General features: G+C 39.3%; 1 protein-coding gene across 1 annotated transcript; it reads left to right on the forward strand.

Moving 5' to 3' along the window:
• Window positions 1–3,642: 3,642 nt before the first annotated feature.
• Window positions 3,643–17,898, forward strand: TERF1 (telomeric repeat binding factor (NIMA-interacting) 1; the record flags this gene model as incomplete). Its single annotated transcript, XM_010078682.1, has 7 exons — window positions 3,643–3,738; window positions 5,951–6,081; window positions 6,753–6,839; window positions 7,900–8,049; window positions 15,382–15,488; window positions 16,730–16,773; window positions 17,834–17,898. Coding segments are annotated over 7 exons (680 nt in total), but the record flags the coding sequence as incomplete, so codon positions are not given.
• Window positions 17,899–21,218: the final 3,320 nt, after the last annotated feature.

Below are 21,218 nucleotides of genomic sequence, written 5' to 3' on the forward strand. Positions count from 1 at the left end.
GGACGGCGCTCTCCAGCGCGCTGAGGAGTGCTTAGCACGCTGAAAGTGTTGTGCGGTTATTTCTTTCTCTGTGTAAGCGTGTTCTGTAGGTGCCGTTAGCCTTCTGGTGATGGGGGCCGCTGGTGTTGAGGGGTTTGCGGCGCTTTTGAGGGCCTGAGGAGATCGCTAGAGTACAGGAGAGTCCGGCCGGATGCCTTAATGGTATCACATGTGGTGGAAATAAACAGTGCAGGCTGAAATTTATTTTTTTTTTTGCTTGTTTAATCCACTGGTGTTTGAGTTTAGCATGCAATGGTAGCTCTGCCAGAGTATAGTAAGATAATCACGGTTTGGGGGAATATTGATGTTTTAGGTGAATGAAACCAGGGAGGGAAGCAAACATCTGTTCCAAGAAAACAGTGGTTACTGAGGGGTCAGGGGTGAGGACTTTCAGATGATTAGGTGAATATCAGCGTTTGTGTTAATCTATCATCTTGATTCTGTTGTTTGAATGTGTAACAGGGTTGCCTGTAAACCATCAGCAGTTACTGAAGCTGAGGCCCTAGATGCTGAGAGTTCAAAGCTACTGAAAAGTTGAAGAGGATTTAGTGAAGAGTTGTGAATGTGGTGAAAACCAGAGCAGAATTACTTAAATACGCTGTGGTCCTTGAGTTTATATTCAGGGTTATAGTAGAAGACTAGAAGTACTTCACAGAGCTATAGTCTAGCAGACGAAGGTGGAAAGAAATCGGGTGACCAGGTTTTGAATAGAAAAACATGTGTTTAGAATGAGTAATACTTGAGAGTAGTTAACAGCTGGAAGCAAATGTCTAAGTGTCAGATAAATTTGATGGACTTATGATGGTTTTTTGGTTAGATGGAATTTTCCTGAAGATACTGGGTTAGAGCTCCTGGGGATTTTTTGTGCGTTCTTGATGCAAGTAAATGTGATGGTATGACTCGTTTAAACTCTTGCAGAGAACAGAAAACAATGGCATGCAGAATGATTAGTAAGAAGATTGATATGAGAAATTGTAAGAAATCTAAAGATAACATAATCAAGTACATTGAGTAGGGGCTGCTAGATTAAATTACTAATGGCACTTCTCTATGTTTGGCCTTGGGACTGTGGCTAAGTGGGAGAGTCATAGTGAAAAGAAGATTAGATTTCTTACAATTTCTCATATCAAAGATAACATAATCAAGTACATTGAGTAGGGGCTGCTAGATTAAATTACTAATGGCACTTCTCTATGTTTGGCCTTGGGACTGTGGCTAAGTGGGAGAGTCATAGTGAAATTTCATGAAGATATAAATGGGAAGCAGAGACACTGTCAACACAGAAGTGGATTGGAGTACCTACTGAGAAGAACAGGAAGGCTTTTGAGGACTGTATTGGTAGAAAAAATTAGTTAAATTGTGCACAATGCAAGGTCACACAGAACTGGAAACTAATAGCAAATTTGGAATTTGTTCCTGCTGTGCTCAGCAACAGAGGAAAGAGCAGGGTGTATTGGTGCTATAAGATTACAAAGTCAGAAGTGTAAAAGTCTGTGGAAAAAGCAAAGCATGGTCATGAGATTGCTTCAGAAAAGTGGGTGTGGTTTTTTTAATAGAAATACAAAGCTATCACTCTTGTATATGTCAAAGTGAGACCCTACTGAAATAATGATTGTCTGTCAATAAGGAGGTCAATTCAAACTGAAACAAGTGCAGAAAGGTGGGAAGGCTAACGGAACAAGACGAGCTGTTTTATTGGGAGATAAATAATATATCTATATAGCTCAGCACTGCCAAGCTGAAATAGGTAGGTTGCCTGGGATTAAGTATTTAAGGACATCATGGCAAGGTTACATGCCTTGCCTACCTTATCCTGCCTTGACAGGATATTATGGTCTATATACGTGAATTAGGTTGTATAGGTATCTCTGTGGCGAGGAACTGGATTTCTAGAATTTCTAATGAAAGGCTAAGATGAGAAATACATTGAGCGGTGTCCTGGGTAAAGCTAAGGCAGAGCTAACTTTCTTCATAGGGAGGAAAGCAATTTGTGATTGAGGGCACTACTAACAAACAAATTTAATAGAGAGACTGCCTCAGAGGCAGGGAGGAAGAACAGTCTAGAAAAGATTGCTAAGGCTGTGTCTCTTTCTGTTTGTCTGCATTACTTTTGCCTAATTGCTTCTAAGGACTTGGTGTCCACACAGTAAACATTTCAAGGTTTCTTTTCCTTTGGAAGAGCTCTAAAGGAATTAAATTTGTGTACTCAAGACTGCTCCATTGTACAAACTAAGTACAGGAAGTTTGCTTTAAAAATGCACCTCTGCTCTGAATTAAAGTACTAATGTAGGTGCACCTTAAAAGAACAGAGAAAGCTCAAAAATCTCAAGCTGCTTCCCAAGATGACCCATTTTATTCTGTGGAATGGTTCAGCTACAGTGCTGCTTCCAAAATTTCCGAGCTCTGGCTGCATCTTCAGGGCATGATTATGGTGCTTATCTCTATCACTGAACTCATCCGAACTCTTTCTGAATTTGAACTCTGTCTTCTGTGGAAGATGCATGAATTTGTGATTATAAAGAGTGGTGCTTTACTGCTGTTCTAAGCAATGTTCTTTTTTTACTTCCTGTTTTAGGCATAGGAATTAAAAGCTCTTTTATCACCTGTCCTCACTGAAGCAGTTGCAAATATGTTCTTGCAAGTCCAAATGACAGTATCCTGCTTGATGTTAGCTTAGGTAATCATTCGGGGCTATTTAATTATTTGTAATTTCATGCTCATCCATTGTTCACAGGAGACAATTGTACACTAATAAGCAAGTAGGCTGAGTACTTCCAAGTACAATGATGTGTTATGTGGTCTAGTTGTGTCGCTGCAAAACCTGGCGGTCCTGTGCTCCAGAATCCTAGCTTTTGCTAGGCTGACACTGAAATGTGTACATAAACACCTCCTGAACTAGGGTGTTCAGTCTGCAGCCTAGACAAGGCGCTTGACTTGACTTCCCTTTTCATTTTGAATGTTTCTGTATTATATGGTGAAGATGAATATCCAGCACATTAAAATAAAATATGAAGTTCACAGTAACCAGCACGATGGAAACAATCTAATGATAGCTCCCATTCTAAAGTATATAATAATCCTTGTGACCTTCCAACCTTGCAAGAAGGATTTCCCTTGTAGATTTACATTTGACTAAGCTCTCCTTGTAGTTTTTACCGCTTTTGGTCTGTCGGTTGCTATGGCAACATGTAACTGTTACCAGTCTGCATGTGGCTCATGGTTTTCTGGGCATTCCACAGAAATCTTCTCTGGAGCAGACAGCTGTCTTTCATAGTCAGCTACTGAGCAAAATAGAACTTCATTTATTTGTGTAAGATACCGTGCTCTTCTAATTTGATTAGTATAAGCCTGTGATGCATCTTACCTCTTCCAGGATACTGTTGTGAACTGCAGGAGTGATATGTTTTTCTGATCAAATTCTTAAATATGAACTAAGTTCTCTTAGCATGGAAAAATATTAACTAAGTGAACTTCATCAGCTTCCTAATTAATTAGAAATTTAGTAGATTATTAAAGTCTGAATAATACAGTGTCTAGTATATTTCTAGCCACACTGTGGCAGTGCTGGAGCAAGACTGACTTAACTTTTCTCTTCTTTTCCAGCTCTTATTAAAGGCCTCTCCAAAATACCTACACATCAGAAAAAAACTGTGTATCTCTGTCAGCTTTTGATAAGAATTGCAAAAGGAAAAAACCTTGGTAAATACTCTGACTCCCCCCCGCCTTGTTTAAATAGATTTGCATGGACTTGCACAGAGGTGTGTTAGGTATGCTTTCACATAGTCTTTACTGTACATATAAATTACTGAGCTCTGTTTTTTACTACGTTCCACATGTGACTGAGCTGTATGCAGGACTAGTGTTACTCTGTGCTGACTGATTTAGCTGCTTTGAGTTTGAAAGACTATATGCTTAATTTAAAGGTCTTCTTTGTCAGTGTTGCATCAACAAAAGAAATATACTGTAAAAGATTGACAAGCTCTTAGTGAGCAATATTTGCAAGTTTAAAGCACAAAATGTGTGTTTTGAGCAACCTGGTCTAGTGGAGGGTGTCCCTGCCGATGGCAGGGGGGTTGGAACTTGATGATCTTTAAGGTCCTTTCCAACCCAAACCATTCTAATTATTCTTTCTGCACTTGTAACTCTAGAGGTTAAAGTAGGACAGACAGTAGGAATAAGAATATGGATGAAAAGGATGACTGCGCTTGTTTCTTGCAGCCAGTGTAAGAGTTTCAGCTGGCAGAATGTCCTTCAGCTCTTAATCACTACCATGTCTCCTGTTTGGCTGTACTCACAGCTTATTGGTTTAGCCAAGCTGGTTTTGCTTCCATGCTCAAGTTTCTGGAAGACTTAACTTTTTTTTGCTGCATGTTTTCACTGCTTAATAAAACTCATGGGAATTTAAGGACTTCAAAAGCAGTCTTGCCAGCACGAGCATGTAAAAAAAGTGTATTCTAGCTTAGCAGTGTCACAAAGGCTTGTTTTAATAAAATCATATTTCTTATGTTGCTTCTCATGTAGCAACACTCCTCTTGATTTAGTTCAGCCTGAGAATCAAATTCTAATATTTAAAATAGTTCATCATATACCAATTATGAAACTTTTCTGATAATGCTTTAGAACTATATTATTGTATATAACACTTGGGAAAACACACTTCAGTGTGTGTTTTTATGTACCAGTGTAGAGAAGGAACTGTGTGGTGAGGAAGATTGCATGAGCTAATAGGTATTACATCAAATGTAGTTGCACAATGTACGTGGAAGGCTGATATATTGTATGGTAGCTTTCCTATTTCTTTTCCAATTATTAAAATATTTAATCTGTATTGAGCCTTAAAACAGAATAGGTTGTTTCAGGTGCCAGCTCTTTAAGAGGGTTTTGTTTTGTTTTGTTTTTACAGTGTTAAAATAAACTTAATATGAAATTTTATATTACTTGATTGAAATGACAGAGAAAAACAGCAGTGGTTTTATTTTCAGTGTCTTACTGTAGCAGGTATCAAATATTTATTTTTTCAGTATTGCTTAAATTGTTTACCTTCTGTCTATAAAATATTTTCTATAAGGAATAAAAAGATGTTAAAAAAGATTCTGCTATGATGTCATATAAAAGGAAGGAATAAGTGAGGCTGTAGTTCAGTGAACATCTTGAGCTAAGCTGGCAGTGTCATGGGGGAAAAAAGCTGTCTTGTGCATCTGCCAGCTCCCACTGCATCTGGTACGTTGGCACACTCGCTTGTGCAGATGTGCAGTGATCATACTGGGAGACTGTTTCTAGAGTGTTGAGAGGATGCTTATTTGGCTGGGCTACATTTCTCTCCGACATGGTCACTGATACTGCTTGCTGGGAGTTTGCACAAACCTTGGTGTTGGCACAGCAGTACGATAACGTGGGAGGTTGCTTCTGCTTTTTCAGTGACACTCCTGTGTTAAGCGGTTTTCATTTCTCTGTTTACTGCTTTCGAAACAGTTTAACAAAAAGTTAAGATGTGGAAGTATAGACTCGGGGCGAAGAAAACTTAGGGTAGTGGTTATATCACAAAATTAACAGTATCAATACCAAATGTTTTGATATCTGATGCCAAGCTTAATGTAAGAGTATTAATGCCAGCCCAAATGCAATAGTGCTAAGTTTAGCATCATGTAAGTGTCATTTTCAGTGAGGAATAATTAGCGGATGTGTAATCTCCCTTTAAAAAACAACAGTAATGTTACTAGCTACGATAGGAAGAACCAGTCTCTGAAAAGAAGGCAGTTACTTCAGATCTATTAAACACACCTGAACAGAGAGACTAAACTTTGAGGAAAAATGAATTGAAATTATGTATAGTACATATTACTTTATTGTGTATACGTGTCATTTATTTAGGTTTAGCCTTTAAGTTTTTTTAAATACTTCCCCCCCCAAGAATGCCATTTTGAAGATGATCAAAGAATCTCACCTTTGGAATCTGCTCTGTCTTTCTGGACTTTACTTGAGAGGGAAGAAATTAAACTGGAGAAGCTTCATGAAGATATTCATCGCTTGATTCAAATTCAGGTCTGTGTGGCTTATTCAAAATGCTTCAGGATGCTACCTATTCATTCTGATAAAACAGCATGCATTTTACAAAAAGCTTGGGCTATTAGCAAGCTGAACTGATTTTCTAAATATGTTGCATTTTCAAGTACAGAGTAAATAGAACTGTACAGGGGACCTTTTCCTATCTAAATTGGTTCCTGTTTGTCCCAGTTCAGAATTGCTTTTTTCAGATTGGCAGCTTCTGAAAAAATCAATTGAGACATCACTTTCAAAACACTAGTATCTTGAGCTTTACAATATATTATGAATAGCATTTTTTTTGTTACTTAAAAATAATTCTTTATATTAGAAAACTTCTTATTTCAGAGAGAAACATGTAAAAACAAGTTCACAGCTACTGGGACTGTGAAAGTTTTTCAGGGAAAGATGAAAGCAATACTTAGTAGGTAAGCATGGGACATTTTGCATCAATGAGGTCTTTTTAAATGCCTGATTGAGAGGTTTTAGACCTTCTTATGTGAGGTTTAATATTACTTCAGAACTAACTGTTAGAGAATTGTTTGTAACCCTTAGATGTATAATCCTCTGGATTTTGGAAGTCTTACAAAATTGTAAAAATTACTTCTTGTTTTTTTCTGAATCTCAGGTGAAATGTATTTCATCATATCTTGTAATTATATTTGTTGTAGATTGTAGCAGTCCATATGGAAAAAGGATATTTCAAGGAGGCTGCTGCAGTTCTTGAAAGGCTATTTACAGACTCGGACTCGGATAAGGTAGTAACTTGCTTAACTTGCATTAGGCTCTCTCCTTTTCAGAGGAGAAGAGGGGAATGGGTTTCCAAAGCTAGCAAATGCTACTTGCATAGCTTTGTCCTAGTTACTGCCTCTGTAGTCACTTACACACCCATGGCACTTGTAAATACAAAAGGAAATTTGTGTCTAGGGGGTTGATAGAAATAATTAGCGTCTGTAGTATAGAGTGGTTATTATTATGCCTCTATCTGAAAAAGATAACATGTGGGTCAGGCCGTCTCGTGGCTTGATGTTGACTGCATCATTCAGAAAGATGCAAGTTTGAGTGTGTATCTCTTTAAAATAATAGCCAGTACTCATAGCTGGATTTGCTGAGGTGGAGATGAGAAAAGGACTGTGGGCAAAAAATTTAAAAAGGCAAAAATTCTGTCTATCTTCCTTTGGTATATTAGGACACACATTCTATGTAAATAGCATAAGTGTAACTTTTTCTTTGGATACACTCTTCATTCAGAAGATCCAGATGTTTGGAAAGTGTAGGCTGTGGTAATAGTGTTCAGATTCATAAATAAGAATGCAACCTGTGCACAGAAGTTAATCCTTGGCTATACTGGTCTCTGTAAGATTCAGAGTGGTTGGTAGAGAAAGTGGGAAATTGTGATTACAGGTATCGATGTGTCATTAATGCTACTCTCCTAAATAGTCCTTTTTTTCCAGAACACTGTAAAATCCTTTCAGTGGCAGTCTTTTTGAGGCTGCAAATGTGAAAGGAGAACCCAGTAATGAATGGCCTTTTCTGAGGGTTTTTGCTCTATTAACAGCACTGTTTTCAGAGTTGTTCATAAAGGAAATAAAATCAGGATCTCTAGAAAGTTACACTTAACACTGAGCACATAAAGTAAACTTCTGGTATTATGCCTAGTTAACTTTAGAACCCTTTCAAACTGTAGCATGAAGTTGTATAGGCATACTCGGAAAACTATATAATAATCATGTCTAGCTTTGTATATGTCCTGTGTAGCATAGATGCCAAGTTTACTGCAGGATATACTTTTGTTGTATAAATCTGTGTTTTTCTTAGCCTTTAAGGGTGAAGCTGGGAACTGTAATTAAAAGCAGGGATCCGTATGTTCCCCTTCTACAAAGCTTCAGTTACGATCTTTTGATAAGTAAAATCAAGTCTTACATTGAACTTTTCATGAAAGAAAATGAAGCTAACTTCTTAATAAAGGTATGTCAAAACTATTTTCAAAACTTATTGCAAAAGAAGTACCTGATGAGACTAGATTTGTATTTTCAAGGGAGTTGTTTAGACAATATTCAGTTATTGTATTAGATGAAAAGGAATCTTTATCTTCCTTTGGATTGTCTTCTTAATTAAAAAAAAGTTTAATATATGTTTAGGAGACAGTTAGTAGGAGTAAGACTCTAAAGTATCTTTTGTGAATGTGTTTTCCACAAGTGTTTTGATTAGAAAAATAGTTAGGAAAACAGCAGAATTAAAACAAGGTCTGTCATTTGTGTATGTTTAGGAGAAGCAGTTCTGATCTGAGACTCCTTAAAAGATAATGTAACTATGTATTTAATGTTTGTTTTGTTAAGTCTGTATGACTTCTCATACTAAAACTAAAAGATCAAGACCTGTTAGTTTAGCTAAAAGCTTTAGGAATGTTAGAGGAGTTAGGAGATAGAAAACTATTATTGCTGTTTTCCTGTAAATAAGAAAAGCTCCTTACAAACCATCTTGCTCAAAAGTGATTTGAAACTGGCAAGAACAACATTCCTCCTCCAGTTCATCTTCAAGAGGATTGTAAAGAATTTCTTTTCTGTTTACTTCCTATAAAAGAATATTGAATTACTCAACTACAAAAGCAGAAACATCTAAAGGTAATAAGAAGCAAATTTTAAATAAACAAACCTGAAGTTCCTCTGGGGTTTTAACTCTTTCCAGAAAGAGAGACTAGAGAACTTATTAAATACATTCAAAGTATAGTACAAGGAATACGTTTAATTATTTTGCTCAGCTGTCAGTTTTCAAGCTTGTTTTCCAAGGCTATTTCTTTGAGTCTAAGAGGAGATGGAGGTTTGGAGGTGTCGGAGAAGGCCCAGAACTCCATACTGTCATACCTAGGCCCTCTGTTGCACCCCCACTGCCTGCACATCCATCCTACTGTCTGCACCACTGTTGTAAATACTACTTCTGAAATCTTTACTTTGGACTGAGTTACTGTGGGACACGGAGGAGACAACTTTGTGAAGAGTTTGCATTTCTGCTGTGAAATGCATGTAACTGTCTCCCGGAAGTATACCCTGTTCTAGCTTTAACTGTTAGTTTCTCTTCTTTCTTCTGGTGCCATATGTGGAAGTATAATCATAGAATAGTTTGGGTTGGAAGGGACCGTTAAATGTCATGTAGTCCAACCCCCCTGCAGTGAGCAGGGACATCTTCAAATAGATCAGGTTGCTCAGAGCCCTGTCCAATCTGGCCTTGGATGTTTCCAGGGATGGGACATCTGCCACCTCTCTGTGCAACCTGTTCCAGTGTTTCATCACCCTCATTTAAAAAAAAAAAAATATTCTTCCTTGTACCTAGTCTATATCTACCCTCTTTTAATTTAAAACAATTACCCTTTGTCCTATCGCAACAGGCCACAATAAGGTCTCCCCAGAGCCTTCTCTCTTCCAGGATGAACTCTCAGCCTTTCTTTGTAGGGGAGGTGTTCCATCCCTCTGATCAGCTTCATGGGCCTCCTCTGCACTTGCTCCAACAGGTCCATGTTCTTCTTATGTTGGGGCCTGTCGCAACCCAGCACAGAACCACCCTGGGTGGGACGAGTGGGGTTCGCGGAGGTTCTATATATAGATTCCCTTGGGGCAAATTAAGGTGAGACGACACCAAAGAATTGCATACTGGCTTATAATTTTAATACATATAATTGTTTAGGGAAAAGGGGAAATGTGGGGTATACAACAGAGTCAAGGGAAAAGGAAAATCACTTGGTAAAGACAATCCATTAAATATTTTACCATTCACTAACAACACAAAATCTCATAGCAATAGGGTAAGGATAACACAATTATCAACATCACTAGGGTTAGTAGTAAGTACCACTAAAACAAGCAATTTATGTGAAAACCTATTAAACAGGCTCCAAAAGGGAGCTGACCTTAAAACTTATAAGGTATTACCATATGTGCCAGAGGGAAAGCAGAGACAGGGGAGAGAGAGAGAGAGGTGGGAAAGGAGGAGGGGAGGGAGAAGAAGAGAAGGGGTGAGGGAAAAGAGAAGAAGGAAGGCAATTGATAAGGAGAGAGAAAGAGAACAGGAGGAGAGAGGTAAGGAGAGGAAAAGAAAGACAAGTTATCACCACTCTTGGATCCCTGGATGAGCGTGGAGATCTTGGGAGGGGGGGGCGGGGAGTTGTTGCTGGTTCAGTTGGTCAGCATCTCAGGAGTCTTCAGGTGATGAGCACCAGCACCTATTTTGCTTGTTCACCTTTTATAGGCAGAGGCGACGACTTTTTGCTACTTTGTTGTAAAAGCAAGACTGAGTCCATTGTTACCCAGCAGGGGTTTGATGTCCATCGTTAGACTCATCAGGGATTTGCTGTCCATCGTTGATGGCTGTACTCAGCAGGGGTTTTGTCAGTCCATGGAGTAAAGGCTTCGATGTATTCTTCGCTATCTTCTTATCTACAACGGGACATCATGAGGCCTCGGGGCAAGACTTTGCCTTATCAGTGCCTCCTTGATTGAGTCCATTGTTAGTAAAGCCTTTGGCTTTTTGTCTACAACTGGAATGTTTTGAGACACCATGAGTCATTGTATACAGTCAATTTGCAGTCTCTGCAAAACTGCACTGACTAGTTCTCCACAGGGCCTCAGCTGGATGCAGTACTCCAGGTGGGGTCTCACAAGAGTGAAGTAGAGGGGGAGAATCACCTCCCTAAACGTGCTGGTCACACTGCTTTTGATGCAGCCCAGGACATGGTTGGCTTTCTGGGCTGTGAGCGCACACTGCCAGCTCATGTCCAGCTTGTCATCCACCGTAAGATGGTCTACATTCCTAGACTGTTTTGTAGGCTGATTTCTCTAGGTTATTGTCACATTTGGAATCAGCAGTAGGAAGTGCAATCTTGTAGAAGTTCTTGTACTTCAGGAAACTCATAGCTTAGCTGCCCTAAGAACAGTTTGCCTAAGAACAGGTATTGTGTTACAAGGAAAAAGGATCTATACTAAGAAAACACTGATCTGAATACTTTGTAATTTTTCTTTATAACTTTCATTTCTCTTTCAGAAGAGTTATTTTTAGGGACAGGTACACTTTGAAAGCTACTGTCCACTTCTAAAATACAATATATTGGATTTAAACTTTTTTTTACTAAATCCCTTCTGACCTCTGTATGGTCATGTCCTCACTTTCACAGGACTTTTGCTGCCATCAGCCACGGTAAAAGAGCCATTATTTTGAAAACTTACAGCTGAAAGATGTGGTAGTTTGGGTAGCTATGAAATTCCTGACAGTGAAACATTTTCTTCTGTCATCAGAAGTGTTCTGTGACCAGAATAACTTCTAGTTTCTTCATGGATGAATGTGTGAAATAGAGAATGTTTTTATATTATCTGACTCTTATAAATGTTGAGAGATTCTGCAAGCTACTGTGAAGGACAGGTTAAGAATTCAGGAAGACTGAGAATTGAATGGATGACAAAATTAACAGGAGGCAAAAGCAAACCCTGCAAGAAGAAACACATGAAAAGTGGGAGCAAGTGGCTAAGCATAAAAAGAATTAGTATTGGGCCTGTAGTGGCCCTATCTGTCAACTTTGAATCATTTTGCTATTTGAGTGTTGTCCTAAGTCCTCCTCTTCAGGCTGCTCTCAATCCAGTTCTTCACCCAGCCTGTATTTGTGCTTGGCATTACCTTGACCCACATGCAGGACCTTGCATGTGGCCTTGTTAAATTTCATGAGGTTTGCACTAGCCCACCTCTCAAGCCTGTTAAGGTCCCTCTGGATGGCATCCCTTCCCTCCAGCATGTTGACAGCTTGGTGTTGTAGGCAGACTTGTTGAGGGCACACTCAATCCCACTGTCCATGTCTCCAACAAAGATGTTAAACAACACGGGTCCCAACACTGACCCCTGAGGACCACCACCAATCACTGGTCTCCACTTGGACATCAAGCTGTTGACCACAACTCTTTGAGTGCAACCATCCATCCAATTCCTTATCCACCAAGTGTCATGTCATATGTCAAATCCTGATTTTCTCCTACAGTGGGCAGTTCTTCATTCTCCCAGTCCTTGTCTTTCCCTTCTGTGACTTGCCATTGAAGACTTAGGCAAAGAAGTCATTGAGTACCTCGGCCTTCTCCATGTCCTGGATAACTAGGTCTCCTGTGTCCAGAGAGGGCCCACATTTTCTCTAGTCTTCCTTTTATCACAGAAGAAGTTCTTGTTGACCATAACATCCCTGTCCAGATTTATTTCTGTCAGGGCTTTCTTTCCTAACCTGATTTCTGGCTGCTTGAACAGTTTCTCTGTATTTCCCCCTACGCTACCTCTCCTTGCTTCCACCCTCTGTAGGCTTTTTTTTGTGTGTGTTTGACTTTGTATAGGAGTTCCTTGTTCATAGGCCTCCTGACATTTTTTCCTGCCTTCCTCTTTGTCGCAGATGCATAACTCCTGAGCTCGGAGGAAGTGATCCTTGAATAATAACCAGCTTTCTTGGGCCCCTCTTCCCTCCAGCGCTTCATCCCATGGTAGTCTACCAAGCAGATCCCTAAAGTCTGATCGCCTGAAGTCCAGGGTAGTGAGCTTTCTGTGCACCCTCCTTGCTGCCCCAAGGATCTTGAACTCCATCATTTCATGGTTACTGCAACGCAGGCTGCACTTGAGCTTCACATTCCCCACCAGCCCTTCCTTGCTGGTGAGAACAATGTCCAGCATTGCACCTCTCCTTGTTGGCTCCTCTATCACTTGGAGAAGGAAGTTACAGTCAATGCATTCCAGGAAGCTCCTGGCTTGCTTGTGCTGTGTTGTCCCTCCAATAGCTATCAGGGTGGTTGAAGTCCCCCATGAGGACCAGGGCTGGTGAGCGTGAGGCTGCTCCTATCTGTTTATAGAGGGCCTCATCCTCTTGGTCTTCCTGGTTGGGTGGCCTGTAGCAGACTGCCACTACAATGTCACCTGTCGCTGCCCTCCTTTTAATAAGCAGGATTCTGACCTACCTCCCTGACCCATAAACTCTTGGTCAGCTCCTCATCTATCCCCAAGCAGAGCTCTATGCACTCCAGCTGGTCATTGACATAGAGGGCAACACCCCCTCCTCATCTCCCCTGTCCTTTCTAAAGAGCTTGTATCCCTTCATTCCAACATTCCAGTCATAGGATCCATCCCACCATGTCTCTGATGCCAATGAAATCATAGTCCTGCAGGTGTACACACGCCTCTAACTCTTCTTGTTTGTTCCCCATGTTACATGCATTTGTGTAGAGGCACTTAAGTTGGTCTCCTGGCAAGTCTGGACTTCTGATGTGCTGCTCTTCAGGTGCTCTCCTGCCCGTCTTTGATCCTTCTCCAGGCTCTGGGATCTGTTGCTGGTTCTGGCATCAGACTGGTAGGAGTGGGATGGATTGAGGCTCCCCTCTGTCAGCAACTTTAGTTCATAGCCCTCTTCACCAGGGTGGCAAGCCTATGACCAAAGATGCTCTTCACCTTCTCTGACAGATGGACCCCATCAGCCCCCAGAAGACCAGGCTTCTCAAAGCACATCCTGTGGTCCAAGTAGCTAAAGCCCTGGCTATGGGACCACTCCTGTAACCATTTGTTGACTTGCCAAATTTGATTGGCCCTTTTATACCCTTTCCCTTTAACTGGGAGGATTGATGAGAAAACAACCTGTGCTCCAGCATCCCTCACTGCCTCTCCCTGGGCTCTGTAACCCTTCTTGATATTCCTTGGACTCTTCCCAGCTGTGTCACTGGTATGTGCCCATGTGAAACAACAGCAGTGGATAATAGTCAGTGGGCTGTATGAGGCTTGGTAGTCTCCTGGTGATGTCTCTGATATGAGCCCCCAGTAAGCAGCACGCCACTCTAGAAGCAAGTCCAGATTGGCAAATGGGTGCCTCTGTACCTCTCAGAAGAGAGTTGCCTATTACTGTCACCCATTGCTTTTTCTTGGTTGCACTGGCTGTAATATGAGGAGCATATTGGGATGCCTTACTTGGCTCCAGCATCTCTTGTGATGCAACGGGTTTTTCCTCTTTAGTCCACGGTGTGGTTGAAGAGGTTCTGTAAGAGCACCTTGGCCTTTGGAGGAAGCCTCTTCCTCCTCTTGGTCCTTGCCTTTGCAAGCTTGCATTTTTCTACGTTATTGTCTTCCCTCCCTTCGGCATTACTGGCCCCCCTGTCTTCTGGGTGTGCTGGTGGGGGAGTTTTTGGTTGTTTAGCTGTGTGTCCACAGCAGACTGCTCTTGGAACTAGTTATCTAACCCCTTTTCAGCCTCCCGCAGTCTTCTCACTGCCTCCTGCAGCTCAGCCACCTGCTGCAGGAGGTCTTCCACTTGGGCACATATTTTTTGGGCAGGTCTGGTGCCTGTCCCTGCCCCAGGAGAAAGGTCAAGGCATCTTCTGCCATCCAAGGTCTGCACTGCAGCCTCTCCCTTCAGCAGCTCCATCTGGGTGGAGGCATTGGATGCTGCTGGAGTAGATGATGCAGAACCCCCCAGCCAGATGGTTGGCTCTGCTTAGTAAGTATGGTGCACAACCAGGATTTTTTTATGGTTTGGCCAGTAAGTATACCTTAAGATGCTAGAGAAGAAAGTTGGTAGCAAAGTAGCAAGAATGACCTCATGTAGACTGATTTCTTTTTTGAAGGTGTTATTTATTATAGCAAGTAAGTGGGAAGAATCTAGGGAAAAGTACAAATCTCATGATCCTCTGGACATTCTATAAAGAGTGATGAACTATTCCTTCCACCTCTTGGGAATGGAGGAGAAATAATCTTAGTGTGTAGCTAAAAGTTTAGGCAGGATGTTACAAAATTATTTTGCTAATACAGGAAATGTTACATTCCAAGCCTAGAGTCTACTAGATATCTGTCTTTTGCAAGTGTTATAGGTATTCATCCTGCCATGCACTACAGAACTAGATAAACTCGTGAGGCCTGTCAGTTTTTAGTTTCTAATCTAGTTATAAAAAACAGACTTTAGAGTACTTTGATCGTATTTGCAGTCATAGTTAATTTCTGCAGTGTATTTGACACATCTATGTTCCCTAACTAGACAAGTATTCATTGTATATTTATATGGACTCACAGTAATAACTTGTGGCTATGACTAAAATTTTTCCAAGTTATTAGCTGATAAAAGTTCTTGATGAATTTCAATTTAACACGTTCCAGTTATTTTGAAACTACTTAATTTAATGGTAATACCTTTGAAGGATCTGTGAAATAAGCACTGTTAGTCCTAATAGAGACACACATTAATCTTAGTGTAAACTACTATCTAGGTACTGGCTGGCTTTAATTTTGAAGTATCAATTCCATTTCTCACAGGAAGCCACAAAACAGTTAGAGTCTAAAGGACTGGGAGCAGCAGCATTGCAAAACAAAACTGTGAATGTCGCTGAAAATGACAAAAGGAATTTGGAAACAGAACAAAGGTTAGTATTAAGCATTATACTGCTGAGAGACATGCTTGGACAGTAACTTGAAACTTGTAAAACTAAGAGTAGGTAGAAGGAAGGACATTAAATTCCTAACTGCAGTCCAATAGAAAATTAACTACCAGCACATTCTTTATTTTTAAGTTTTGGCTTTTCTATGGTGGTTACTTTTGGTATTTACATCAGGTAGCTTGGCATTAAGTTTAAGTACTTGAAGATGCACATTTTTCAGTTTAAACAGCTGTCAGTCGTGTATAACAATAAAAATATAGAAATACTTCGCTTTTTTTCTTCATGCCTAACTGAGCTCCTTTTAGTCCTTCCCTCCTAATTTCAGGCTATAGGTCATTTGAAGAATGAAGATAAGGAAAGGAAATTAGTCTTTTTTTTTCTCCTTACAGCTGAACGCAAGGTTCTCTTACTTTGTGATACTAGTGTGATGGGAACTAGTTATGTTGCTTTATGATTCTGGCATTGGGAACCCTCAAAACAATTACATGCTTTTCTAAAAAATGCTGGAGGAACTTGAAGCCCAGTTCCTTCTTCCCTTCTTTGACTTTATTTTGAAAAATGCTAGTATTGTAGGTTATCACCACTTGTTTTTCATGGAGAATAAATTGTAGTCTTTAGTTGGGATAGAGCTTGTATTTCTGCAGCTTATACTTGGAATGCTTGGCTTTGTTTAGTTAATGAAATTGGCTGATGCAGACAGCATACAGGAAGGCAAGTCATAAAATTATTTTTTTTTATAGGACAGCTCCTGACACAATTACATCTGAGAGGTATGATGAAAAACTTGATGAAAAAAATCTATGGAAACAATTCCTAGATTGTGAAGAAAGTATGAAACAAGAGGTGTGCAAAATGCCTCATGTCTTCAACTTACATGTGTAATGTCTTGTGTATTTCTTCTGGTATAGGGAGGCCAGGTTAAGAGGGTTAATGGATTGAAGCAGTTAGTGTTTGTATGCCACTGTTTCTGTAGAGAAGTCTTGGGATTTTCTTTCATTTAAATATTGTTGAATCACATAAATGGCAAGTTGCTGCCTGGGAAATTTTTTTTTTTTGCTTTTTTTAAAGATCAATGAAAGAGCAACAGAGTATTAAAAGTCAGTCACCTGGAGATGTAAAAAAAAACCCAGTAAGGTAAAAATATTTTTTTTTCTTGTTGGTGCTCTGGGTCTTAGACATTTCATGAAGGTCTGTGTATTTTTACTTCAGTTCTCTGTTCCTTGCAGGTCTCATTCAAGACACAAACACAGAGCGAGCAGTGTTTTTCAGAGTGAGTATTAGCTTATTTTTACAGAACAATCACATCGAACAATTTCTCTCCCCCTCCCATAGGTTGGTTTGATAAATGCTCTCCAGTGTGATTCGATTAATGTAAAAATGATCTGTGAAAAAAAACCCTCCCGATTGTTTTGTGTGGCATCTGCACAAATGCAGATTTGGTGGTTGCCACATTTAGGAAACTATGAAATGGCTTAAGGTTCCCTGGCAACTCATTTTGCAAAATCATTTGCTGTTTCCTGGTTTGCTTGGTTTTTTGTTTGCTCGTTTGCTTTACTGGGATTTATGGCATTCTCTGCAAAAGAAAGCTACCAGAGGAGTACTGAAACTTGTCCCTTTCTGATTTTTGACCTAAGTAACTTTGAGGGGAAGGAACTAAAGAGGTTGGCTGATTGGAAAAACAAATTGTACTGTAAAATTCACAAAGTTAGGATGTTTGTCTTCCTGGTATTACTTTTTAAAAACTTACAACATGGATTATATGATATTTATAAGTAGGTTCTGAAAACCATTAGCACCCTCTTACCACAGAGAGATGACATTATAGATTCTGCATGTGGCCAGGTTGGAAGGACAAACTCAAGATGCCCTGAATGCTTGCCACAGTTAGAACCTGAGACATGCTGTGTGGAAATGAGGGGACATGTATCCAAAGCATCATAGTTCTGATTAGTTAGTTTCCATTCTCTGTATGTAAAAGGAGAGCCGTATGTATAGTAAAAATGTTTTTACCAAAATGAAATGTGTTTCAGTATTATGTCACAATTTTTACCTAATTGTTTAAAATATTGTTCTTCTGTGAGCTCTATTGCATAGAAAATATAGTGACTTTTTTGAATGGACTGTTTTTTGAGTCCTTGGACTAAGGTGAGGTTCATGTGTATACATATGTAAAAGAACATTCATATATAAACAGACACTGAAATTTTTGCAGTCTGTCAAAACATATCACAATAGCGTAAATTCTTGTCTCATGTAAATTGTAGAATGCAAAACTGCTGCCTTTAATATTGACTCTGCATTGGTCTGGATGTATATTAACTGTCTTCTAGGTCTGAACAACTTGCAAAATGTGGAAAAACGTGGAGATGCTTTGGCTTGTGGCCGAAGAAGACAGGTTTGTACCTGTTCTCTATTCTAAATGAAGAGAGAATTAATCCACACTGCATAGAGTTTTTTTTTCCCAACTTCACTTGGCTCTGTTTCCAAAATACCTGGGTTTAAGATTCTCCACATTACTCAAGTTGTGCTACAGCTCCTGAAACTGTTTAAGTTCTAATTCCTGTCTTTAAAAAGGACTTTTTTTGTGCAGTCTCAAATATTATTGCTAATGCATACAAGCCTTTAATTTGTTGAAATATGCTGTTACTCAAGCTTAGTCCAAGTCTTTCAAAAACGTGAAACAATAAAAGATTCTTTTCACTGTTTGGATTAAAGAATTCAGGGTGTAATTTGCCCATGAGAGTTTTGGGCAAACATCAAAGACTTTTTTTTTTTTTCCCACTTAGAAGGTTAACGATTTTGCAATTTTATAATTCAATACTTTGTTCATATGAGGTGAAAACATATATTTACTTGGGAAATTATTCTACTTTTTATAAACCATATAATAGGGTCTTACTATAATGCTACATTTCAAATAGTGCTTTGCATTCTCTTAATGGGTAAGCCTACTTCATTGAATTACTTTTAAAATAATTCTACTATGATCACTAATGCTAAAATTCCCTATTTGTGGGAAGTACATAAGTGTGTGCCTTTAATAGAAGGCGATTTGAAGTTGATTTGATGTTGAGGTGAACTGTTGCAAACTGATTGTTGCACATAGCCAATTTTCTTCAGTCATCATAATAAAAGTATAAACACTTCTGAATGAAATTAATATTAAAATAAATGTATTCCCATTGTTGAATTCCTCTTGAAAATATATCTTAGGGAGAAATATGGAGTCTTTCTGTTTAGACAACAGTTCAAGTTGTCAACATACATCCATTTTGGTGTGAGCTGTTTCATTTTTCTGGTGTTCATTTTGACATTTCATTTTTCACATAACAGAAGGACAAACCTGCTTATGTTTTTTCAGACTGTCCTTGAGGAGGGTTGTAGTTATTCCTAGTTCTCAAGCATTTTTACTGAAGTTAAAGTATTGGTTAAATCTTCAATTACATGTTGTCCTCAAATTGGTTGAGGTCCTAATGAGAGCTCATCTATCCTTGGAGGTTAAGCCCCCTGCTACATATAAACAGTTTTTCACTTTCTCAGAAATTTTCACTGAGAGCCTCCTTAAAAGCTGCAAACACAGCCAGTGCCCTAGAAACAAAATACTGGTGCTTACTGGATTTGCTTGTTACTTTATTCCAATTTATACTTGGATACGTACCTTGTCAGCTGGTTGCTGGTGAGCATGCACACTTCCATCGGTCTTGTTATCAACATCAAGATTTAAACTAACTGGACCACAACTGACACAGAGCTAATGACAGCTTTGTGTTCACCTATTTTTATGTTGAGGTAGTTTGCTGTGAGGTCAGCTACAAGCACTGCATCCTGATCTGGGTCTTGTGCACAGGTCTCACTAGAAAAAAAATAGATGTCATGTGCTTAGTTCTGTTATTATAGTTCAGCCTTAATTGAAACGTAAAGATTAAATTTACAGAAAACTAATCTGATAGTAGTGAAGAACCTACTGAAAATTTAAAAAAAAACCTTCAAAGAAATTAAAATTCAAAACTACATTTCTTTAAACACTTAGAAAAGTAGGCATTTGCTGTCTGCTTGAAATTTATGCTCTACCCCCTGCCAGTGAGACCTCTCATAAATATTGTATAGAACGCAGTGATATTGGCCTTTTAAACAATAAATCTGCTCCTCTGCTAAATTATCTGGGTTATAAAATTGTCTGCATGCATGAAAGAATGCAGTGAATGTCAGAGCTGTTGACTTCTAGAACTTCCTTTTCCATGTAGTCCCTCTTTCAATGTTGGCATTGTTTGCTCTTGTTTTGTAGATGGCATTTTATTGCAATGGTTCAGTGCCCATTTTCAGCCTTTCATTGCTGTGTTTTCAGTTAGCTGCATACAACAGCGTGCAGTGCTATTGAAAGGATGTGTACTTTATTTTCTCATTCCTAAATTAGGGGATGCAAGTGTCTCAGAATTTAAAGAACTGTTTGTACTCGCCATACACATACAGGATATAAAGTTAAGTCCTGTGAGTTGTCTAAAATCTGACTGGCAGTTTGCTTATATTAAGGAATGTGTCTGAAAATCTGGGTTTTCAGAATTTAGTCAGACTTGTTTGGAAAAAAAATCCATGTATTTAAACTCGGAGGGAAAGAAAAATCAGAGCTGAGAAGAGTGCCAGAATGCATAATCAAAGGAAGACAGGTTACTAGACCAAAACTGACTCTAAGAAATAACAAGATCTTTAGATACATGAGGGTATATCTATAGAGTGAGTCTGGCAAACTCAGGCTTGCTCTGGACTAGGCGCTGTGATTATGTTAGCTCAAGCATAGCGCTGCTTTACGTTCAGTCTTGCAGGCCTGTAACAGTGCAGTGCTAGGGTCTATGTAACTGCTATCCCAGAGGAGGCAAGCTACTGCTTTATGTATTTCCTCAGTGAAAAGAAAAGGTGAGGCAGTGTCTGATTTACCTGTAAGGCAGGCTCCTTGTTTATAAGTTAAACTAAAGATTTTTTTTTAAAAAAAAAAAGCTTAATGTAAGCAATTAAAACCTGAACAACCCCTGAAAACCTGAAAAAAAACCCTTTTAACAGCAAATTAATTAGTCACTATAACAAGTAACAAGGGTTGTGATTATCTCTGCTGGAAGTATTTGAATTATCTGGTGCTGTAGGGCAAGCATAACTGTGTTACTTGAATAAAGATTTTGTTTAGGAAACCTTTCTGGCATGCTCTGAAGTGAGATTAACTAGATAGTTCCAGTGGAATCTCTGGCCTTTTAAATAATAGTAAAAAAACCCCCACCATTTACTGCTAGTGTTGCAAAAGATCTGTAAAACAGGAAGACTTGGAAAAAGGAAGTATTTTGGATAAAGAGTAGACCATTTTGGAGAAGTTTTGGGTTTCTGTTTACAGAGACAGCTGAACTACTCTTAATTCTTTCACTGGTTACTGAGGCTTATCAGTGATCATAGTTTCTTGGAGAGGCACTGATAGTTGTGTTAAGCTGAAATAACTCCAACTTTCAGCTGTGAAGTTTGATCTTCACATACCTCAGTCTGCATTTTGTGTAGATGCCAAATTTTAGCTTGTTGCAGAATAACCAGAATACAATTTTGATCAAGCTGAATGTTACCTAAGTTCCTTCTGCCCTAGAGACACCTCCCCTGCCACCTTTCACCACTGGATGCTGCTGCCACCTTTAGCAGCTTAAACCCGGGGGAGGAACCGTGCAGGATGGTGTTCAAATTCCA

The sequence above is a fragment of the Pterocles gutturalis genome, unplaced genomic scaffold, assembly GCF_000699245.1.
Source record: "Pterocles gutturalis isolate BGI_N339 unplaced genomic scaffold, ASM69924v1 scaffold13318, whole genome shotgun sequence".
Classification (NCBI taxonomy): domain Eukaryota; kingdom Metazoa; phylum Chordata; class Aves; order Pterocliformes; family Pteroclidae; genus Pterocles; species Pterocles gutturalis.